We start from the raw sequence: 9,241 nt of genomic DNA, 5'->3' as shown, positions 1-9,241 counted from the left end.
TCTGTTATCCTACCTAGCAACTTGGGAGGCTGAGGTGGGCAGATCACTTGTGCTCAGGAGTTCAAGATCAGCCTGGGCAACAAAGTGAGACCTTGTCTCTATAAAAAATAAAAAAATAATAATTAGCCAGGCCTGGTGGTACACACTTGTAGTCCCAGCTACTCAGGAGGATGAGGAGGGGCGATCCCTTGAGGCAGGGAGGTCAAGGATGCAGTGAACTCTGATCCCACCACTGCACTCCAGTCTGGGCAACAGAGTGAGACCCTGTCTCAAAACAAAAAGGGGGGAGATGGCTTAAGCACATAAGCATTTTTGTCCATCACAGCCATACATTTCTGGTTTTTTGTTTGTTGGTTTTCTGGAGACAGGATCTAGCTCTGTCACCCGGTCTGAAGTGCAGCAGCCCAATCAGCGTTTACTGCAGCACTGACCTCTGGGGCTCATCCACCTCAGCCTCCCCAGTAGCTGGGACTATAGGTGCATGCTACCACACCTGGCTAACTTTATTTATTTAGAGATAGAGTTTCGCTCTTGTCGCCCAGGCTGGAGTGTAGTGGCATGTTCTTGGCTCACTGCAACCTCTGCCTCCTGGATTCAAGTGATTCTCCAGCCTCAGCCTCCCAAGTAGCTGGGATTACAGGCGTCTGCCACCTTGCCTGCCTAATTTTTGTATTTTTAGTAGAGAAGGGGTTTTGATATAGCCAACCCCTAGCTAACTTTTTAATTGTTCTTTTGTTGAGACAGGGTCTCATTATTTTGCCCAAGCTGGTCTTGAATGGGACTCAAGTGATCCTCTTGCCTTGGCCTCTCAAAGCGCTGGGACTTCAGGCATGAGCCACTGCACCTGGCCTGTTTTGAAATTTTGAAATTTTTTTTGAGACAGGGTCTCGCTCTGTCACCCAGGGTAGAGTATAGTGGCACGATCTCAGCTTACTGCAATCTCCATCTCCTAGGCTCAAGTGATCCTCCCACCTCAGCCTCCCAAGTAGCTGGGACCAGAGGTGTGCACCACTACGCCCAGCTATTTTTTTGTAGTTTTAGTAGAGACAGGGTTTTGTCATGCTGCCCAGGCTGGTCTCAAACTCCTAAGCTCAAGAGATCTGCCCACCTTGGCCTCCCAAAGTGTTAAGATTACAGGCATGAGCCACCTGCCATGTATGTATGTATATATGTGTACATGTATTTATTTTTGAGACAGAGTTTCACTCTGTTTCCCAGGCTGGAGTGCAGTGGTGCAATCTCAGCTCACTGCAACCTCTGCCACCCGGGTTCAAGCAATTCTCCTGCCTCAGTCTCCAAAGAAGATGGGAATACAGGGACCTGGCACCGTGCCTGACTAATTTTTGTACTTTTAGTAGAGGCGGGGTTTCATAATCTTGGCCAGGCTGGTCTTGAACTCCTGACCACGTGATCTACCGACCAATGCCTCCCAAAGTGCTGGGATTACAGGTGTGAGCCACCGCACCCAGTCACTATTTATTTATTTTTTGAGAAGGAGTCTTGCTGTCATGCCCAGGCATGAGTGCAGTGGGGCGATTTCAGCTTACTGCAACCTCTACCTCCCGGGTTCAAGCGATTCTCCTACGTCAGTCTCTGGAGTAGCTGGGATTACAGGCGTGCGCCCAAAATGCCCAGCTAATTTTTGTACTTTTAGGGACAAGGTTTCCCCATGTTGGCCAGGCTGGTCTCGACCTCCTGACCTCAGGTGATCCGCCGCCTCGGCCTCCCAAAGTGCTAGGATTACAGGTGTGAGCCACCATGCCCAGCCTGTTTGTTTAAAGTAGGGTAGAATCAATATTTTTTGTTGTCATCCTTGGGATTTCTGCCCATTTGATCATAAGAGGGGGTGTTAAAAGCCCTCCTTGAAAGATCCACAAGTAGGATGAAAAACATTTACTGAAGAAGATGCCTAGATACAGCCTCCCAGTATGAGCTCATGGTTCAGTGCACTCTTAGATGAGGAAAACAAATGAAATAAATGGCTCATTTCCCTAATTTTACATGAAATACTTTATGTTAGGTGAATAGTCTCCCTTTGTGTCCTTTTATTTTGGCTTTAGGATAGGAAAATGTCAGAGAAAAGGCCATACTTTCATGGTTTAATAATCATCAGCATCAAATGGGTTTTGAAACTGAAAGCAGAAGAGGTTAGTGCAAGACTTTATTTTAGGTGCCAGAGGCTTCTCTCATTTCTTGCATTGATAGGATAAGAAAATCTGCAGAAAAAAGGCATGTTTAGGGTCAGCAGTTCTGTGGCTGCAAAAGGCCCACAGATGCACAATGGTGATTTCATAGTTTAAGTATGAAAAAGCAACATGATTAAATTTAAAAATTTCTTTCATGAAGAATTCCTCAAATTGAAAGAATTACTCAGATGAAGAGACATCTACAGATATAAGGAGGATCTTAGGACTCCTCTACTGCTATTTCTTCTTATTTATTTAGAGACAGAGTCTCACCCTGTTACCCAGGCATGATCTTGGCTCACTGCAACCTCTGCCTCTCGGGTTCAAGTGATTCTCCCACATCAGCCACCTGAGTAGCTGGGACTACAAGCATGTGCCACCACGTCCGGCTAATTTTTATATTTTTTGGTAGAGATGAGGTTTCACCATGTTGACCAGGTCAGTCTCGAATTCCTGATCTCACATTATCCACTGCCTTGGCCTCCCAAAGTGCTGGGATTACAGGTGTGAGCCACTGTGCCTGGCCTCTTTGATTTTAAAACTGTACATAACATTTTAGTTTCTTATACCTGCAGTAACCTAATCAATGCCTTGACAGGCATTACAGGCTGGCCTAATCCCCATTCCAATTCCCTTTTCCTTTGTCTGCCATTACCAGAGACTGGAAAGCCAAAACCTACATAATTCTGGTCAGTGAAATGTTAGTGATATTTACTGAGATTTTTTGGAAAATTATGTCTTTCTAGCACAGATCCTGCCCCTCCTTGGCACTCTCTCCTTCCTGCTGGAAGGTATACCGAGAACAGCCATGTTGAAACCATGAGGTAACTAGCACACACACAGCAGGTCTAAGGGGAAAAAGACAATGAGCCTGGGTCCGTGACAGCACTGCCCACTGCCTACTTTGAGACCTTTATTATGTAAGTGAAATCATTAAGCTGTAAACTACTGGTTTTCAAGTTTCTGATACTTGCAGCTAAATGCAATTCCTAATTGATACAAGTAAAAATTCTCCAAAGTAAGGAAGAGGACCCACTGCAAATAAGAATTAGCAATGAAGGAAAGAATAAACACTATCATTCAGCTTTCTATAAAAAATAAATTTCTTGGCCAGGCTCGGTGGTTCACGCCTGTAATCCTAGCACTTTGGGAGGTTGAGGCGGGTGGATCACCTGAGGTCGGAAGTTTGAGACCAGCCTGGCCAACATGGTGAAACCCTGTCTTAACTAAAAACACAAAAATTAGCCGGGCATGGTGACACACACCTACATATAGGCTTGTGATTTCGGAGGCTAAGGCAGGAGAGTCGCTTGAACCCAGGAGGCGGAGGTTGCACTCCAGCCTGAGTGAGAGCCAGACACCATCTCAAAAAAACCAAAAACAACAACAACACAATCTCCAGGTCAAGCGTGGTGGCTCATGCTTGTAATCCCAGCACTTTGGGAGGCTGAGGCAGGTGGGTCACTTGAGGTCAGGAGTTCAAGACCAGCCTGGCCAACATGGTGAAACCCCATCTCTACTAAAAATACAAAAATTAGCCAGGTGTGGTGGGGCGTGCCTGTAATCCCAGCTACTCAGGAGGCTGAGGCACAAGAATCCCTAGAACCCAGGAGGTGAAGGCTGCGGTGAGCTGAGATCGTGCCACTGAACTCCAGCCTCGGTGACGGAGTGCGACTCTGTCTCAAAAAAAAAAAAAAAAAATCTCCAATCAGCATTTCCTTCCAAAGTTGAATGATGTCCAATTATATAAGTTTATTATTATCACATAGTTACTTTGAACTTATGTGTTAAGATATTGGAATATTTACTTAATAAAACATTCCTTTTCACATCTGTTGTAGGTAACATTTCCTATCAAAGACTGGGTTTCTTGGGAAGCAATCTCTGAGTCAGAAATTAGCATGCACAATGCTGCTCCTGGGACCAACATGTGAGAAGGAAAGCAGGATCGGTTAAGCAAGATGTTAAGCTTCAACGCAGTCTCAATGAAGTTCTCATCTATCTAACCTCCATGGTGAGCTCCCGGACAGCCCTTTGTTCAGTCATGGGATGCTGGCTGGCACTGACAGAAGGGATCATCTTGTGAGGCACTTTTCTTCAGTAAGGCATTCTCCACAGCCTGACAGTCAAGGGTTTCCTGTAGCACTCCTAGCATTTAGGGAATATCCTTTATTCCTAAACAGAGATCTGGGGGTATGTCACAATGTCACATATACTATGGCATATCTTGCTTTAAAAAATATAAATGCTTTTATTCCATTAGCCACCTCAGTAACCCTTAACAGTCAATTCTCTAGACTTACTGATAGTGGTGAACACACTGGTGAAGCAGAAATAGTCCACAGCATTGAGAGAAAGAAGGTGGTAAAGAAACTGCTCTCTTTCTTCTTCACAACGTAGAAAAGCGTATCGCTTATAAAGCTTCCTAGGAAAGGGTAAGACAAGCACAAGACAGTAGTATGAAAGAAAAAAAAAAAACAAAAGATAGTAGTATCATGTATTTTTCATTATGTCTTTTTTTTTTTAAGACAGAGTTTTTCTCTTTTTGCCCAGGCTGGAGTGCAATGGTGCAATCTCAGCTCACTGCAACCTCCACCTCCTGGGTTCAGGAGATTCTCCTGCCTCAGCCTCATGGGTAGCTGGGATTACAGACATGTGCCACCACGCCAGGCTAATTTTTGTATTTTCAGTAGGGATGGGGTTTCAACATGTTGGCCAGGCTGGTCTCAAATTCCTGACCTCTGGTGATCCATCTGCCTCTGCCTCCCAAAGTGCTGGGATTACCGGTGTGAGCCACTGGACCCGGCCATTTTTTCTTCTGTTTCTTTCCCATTATGTCTTCTTTTTTCCAAGATGGGATCTCGCTATATTGCTCAGGCTGGTCTTGAACTCTTGGACTCAAGTGATCCTTCTGCCTCAGTCTCCCAAAGTGTTGGGATTACAGGCATGAGCCACTGAGCCTGGCCCTCATTAAGCCTTGACTAAAAATAAATAGCTCCTCTTAGACAAACACCTTTAATCTTGAAAAAATAGATTCATATCTATTTCAATTCATAAAATGGATATATAAACAGTTAATAAACACTTTTAACCTAATGAGTAATTAAGAAAAAAAATGCATCTATTTTATCAAACTAATAAAGACTTAAAAGTGATGACCAGTGTTGACAAGGAAGAAATGAATGCCATTCTCACAGTTGGTGGGACTGAAAATTTCAGGAAAGCAATTCAGGTAACAATTATTTTATTTTATTTTTATTTATTTATTTATTTTTGAGACGGAGTCTCGCTCTGTCGCCCAAACTGGAGTGCAGTGGCCGGATCTCAGCTCAGTAACAATTATTTTAAACCAATCATACCCTTTGACTCATCAATTCCACTTTTAGGACTCAGTCCTAAAGATACAGATGAAATGGGGCAAAGATTTCATTAAACAGCTACATTTAAGCACTTTCCCAAGTGTTTTATAGGTATTAATACATTTCATTCTCACTCTATGAGATAAGTCTATCAGTGCCTTTTTTATTTTTATTTTTTTGAGATGAGGTCTTGTTCTGTCACCGAGGTCACGGTAGTGCAGCGCCGACTTAGTAACAGCTCACTGCAGCCTCGACCTCCTGGGCTTGAGTGTGCCTCCCACCTCAGCCTCCCAAGTTGCTGGGACAACAAGTGCATGCTACCACGCCCAGCTAATTTTTTATTTTTAGTAGAGATGGGGTCTCACTATATTGCCCAGGCTGGTCTTGAACTCCTAGGCTCAAGCAGTCCTCCCACCTTGGCCTCTCAAAGTGCTGGGATTACAGGAGTGAGCCACCAGACCCAGCCTAGTGTCATTTTACAGATGGGGAAAAGAGAGATACAGGACAGTTAAATATCTTGTCCAAGGTCATTCAAACACTAAATAGGGAAGGCAATATTTGAACACAAGCATTCAGACCTCAGAGTTTAAACTCTTGTGATACGGTGAAATGTTTATGGTACACTGTTAAGCTAATAAAAAGGATGATATTGAATGCAAATATAGTATATCTTAATAAGAGAACATGCATAGAAGAAAAGTACAGAAGAAAATGTGAAATATTTAGTGTTCTTTATACAGCAGGATCATAAGTGGTTATCATTTTCCTCTTTGTACTTTGGCCAGTATGAGCATAAATCACTTTTTTTGGGGGGGACAGAGTTTCACTCTTATTGCCCAGGCTGGAGTGTAATGGCACAATCTCGGCTCACTGTAACCTCTCGTCTCCCAGGTTCAAGTGAGTCTCCTGCCTCAGCCTCCCAAGTAGCTGGGATTACAGGCATGTGCCACCACGCCCGGCTAATTTTGTATTTGTAGTAGAGATGGGGTTTCTCTATGTTGGTCAGGCTAGTCTTGAACTCGTGATCTCTGGTGATCAGCCCGCCTCCGCTTCCCAAAGTGCTAGGATTACAGGTGTGAGCCACCGTACCCAGCCTTTTTTCAAGTGATTCTCCTGTCTCCCCTCCCGAGTAGCTGAGATTACAGACATGTGCCACCATACCCAGCTAATTTTTGTATTTTTAGTAGAGATGGGGTTTCACCATGTTGGCCAGGATGGTCTCGATCTCCTGACCTCATGATCCGCTCACCTTGGCCTCCCAAAGTGCTGGGATTACAGGTGTGAGCCACTGTGCCTGGCCAGTAACTTTTTATAATTGGAAAAAAAACAACAAAAAAATGCCAGTTTTAAGAAAACAAGGTCAGATTCACAGGCTGTATGTGACACTTCATTCTTTATCAAACTTACTCTTTGGACATTAAGAATCATCTGAAAATGCTCCAGGGGGTATGTAATCCAAGTGTGATATGTACAAATACAAAACTACAAAAAGCACTGGGTTACTACAATGGGACTCTAATACTCTACATGACTCTGTCATGTCTGAGGTCTTTGTTGAATTCTCTGCCTAACTTCGCTCCTGAGAAGTCAAAGTTCTTAGCCTTCAAATTAGCACTAATGTAAATATAAGGGCAATATATTTCATCCAAGACAGCTTTGTATTTTTTGTTTTTTTGGAGACAGAGTCTCGCTCTGTTGCCCAGGTTAGAGTGCAGTGGCACAACCTTGGCTCAAGTGATTCTCCTGACTCAGCCTCTAAGTAGCTGGGAATACACGTGCATGCCACCATGCCCGACTAATTTTCGTATTTTTTGTAGAGACAGGGTTCTGCCATGTTGGCTAGGCTGGTCTCAAACTCCTGACTTCAAGTGATCTGCCCACCTTGGCCTCCCAAAGTGTTGGGATTACAGGTGTGAGCCACTGCACTTGACCTGGAAGACGGTTTCTTGATAGAGTAAACAGAAGAAATTAAAACGGTTAACAATTAATTGACATGTACTTGACTGGTTTCCTGGCTCTAAACCAGTGGTCCCCAACCTTTTTGGCACCAGGGACCGGTTTCATGGAAGATAATTTTCCCATGGCTGTTGCAGGGGCCGGGGAGGGGGAGGTGGATTCAGAATAAAATTGTTGCACCTCAGATCATCAGTCATTAGAGTCTCATAAGGAGCACGCAACCTAGATCCCTCAGATGCACAGTTCGCAATAGGGTTTGTGCTCCTCTGAGAATCTAATGCTGCTGATCTGACAGGAGGTGGAGCTTAGGCGGTAATGCTTGCTTGCCTTTGGCTCATCTCCTGCTGTGCAGCCCTGGTTCCTAACAAGCCACAGACCAGTGCTGGTCCATGGCCCAAGGGCTGGGAACCCTTGCTCTAAACTGCTGAATGCAAAGGCTCTCAGAAGAAGCCCTTTACTGGGACCTCCTCACAGAACTTTTTTATTTTTTTCTTTTTTTACTCCAGGTTTTATCTGTGGTATTTTACAATATAATATAAGGTTTATATAAATTTAACCTATCTTTTGGATGTTACTGTCAGCTTGTGTGAACTAGCTAGCTTTCTGCCTGATTCTGGCAGAGCTTTTTCTTTTTTTTTTTTGAGACAGTCTCGCACTGTCGCCCAGACTGGAGTGCAGTGACGCGATCTCGGCTCACTGCAACCTCCACCTCCCAAGTTCAAGTGATTCTCCTGCCTCAGCCTCCTGAATAGCCATGACTACAGGTGTGCGCCACCGTGCCCTGCTAATTTTTGTATTTTTTGTAGAGATGGGGTTTCACCATGTTACCCAAGCTGGTCTTGGATTCCTGGACTCAAGTGATCCGCCCACCTTGGCCTCCCAAAATGTTAGGATTACAGGCAACAGCCACCACTCCCAACTGCAATCTGGCCTTTGGCTGTTATATTTGGTGTGTCCTCCCTGAAACGATCAAGTATTACATCAAGACAGAGTTCTCAAAGCACATGCCTGTTAGATAAAGAAGAATGCACGTGCACAGGAAACAGCACTTCATACTGAAGAAGCCAGTTTGTCAGTTTACGCAACTTGCTTTGTATGCACAAGGGTATAGAAACAGAAATGTATAGAAACAGAAATGTATCAAAGATGGTATCTTACTTGGTGAGTGGCTGGTTAGAAAGCAACTGCTTAAGATGCTGGGACAAGAGCTTCTTTTCTAGAGACAGTCTTATCCATGCCCGAGCTCGTCCAACATCAGTCTTGATCTCACTCATGTTTTGAATATGCCTAAAGAATAGTGGTAACAGCAAAGATGTAGATCTTAAGGATAACGCTGACTAGAAAAGAAGTAAAGAGTGAACAGTACTGGGCACAGAAAGGTTATTTTATACTTAAAGGGAGCAGTCGATAATATACAATTGATGTTGATTAAATCTTTGAAGGTTCCATCTGAATCATGAAGTTAGTCTCACATTATAATTGCCATTACAACACAAGCACACAGACAATGTCATAAGATAAAGCATTTAACACTCATTCACTCTTTCAGGCTTTATTATGTCCTTGCTGAAGACTCATAGATACCTGTAAATAAGCATTTGGTTATTCCTGATTCTCAAAAAAAGGTAATGAAACACGGTGAATACTTAAGTTGCTTTTCAAAGTGACTGTTCTATAGCATAATTAAATATCAGCCACAACTTTAATCCACTGAATTACTTTTTTTTTTTTTTTTTTTTT

General features: G+C 43.6%; 1 protein-coding gene across 1 annotated transcript in view; it reads right to left on the bottom strand.

Annotated features, from left to right (window-relative positions):
• DENND5B (DENN/MADD domain containing 5B) overlaps positions 1–9,241 on the bottom strand; it is a 119,077-nt gene that overhangs the window by 18,072 nt on the left and 91,764 nt on the right. The window contains exons 14-15 of the mRNA XM_011934143.1: positions 8,660–8,788; positions 4,490–4,611 (exon numbers count right to left, since the gene is read on the bottom strand). Coding sequence (XP_011789533.1) covers positions 4,490–4,611; positions 8,660–8,788 — 251 coding nt within the window. The remainder of the gene's footprint in view (positions 1–4,489; positions 4,612–8,659; positions 8,789–9,241) is intronic.

The sequence above is a fragment of the Colobus angolensis genome, unplaced genomic scaffold (assembly GCF_000951035.1).
Source record: "Colobus angolensis palliatus isolate OR3802 unplaced genomic scaffold, Cang.pa_1.0 Scaffold131, whole genome shotgun sequence".
NCBI classification, from domain to species: domain Eukaryota; kingdom Metazoa; phylum Chordata; class Mammalia; order Primates; family Cercopithecidae; genus Colobus; species Colobus angolensis.
This window is presented reverse-complemented; position numbering and strand designations above follow the sequence as displayed.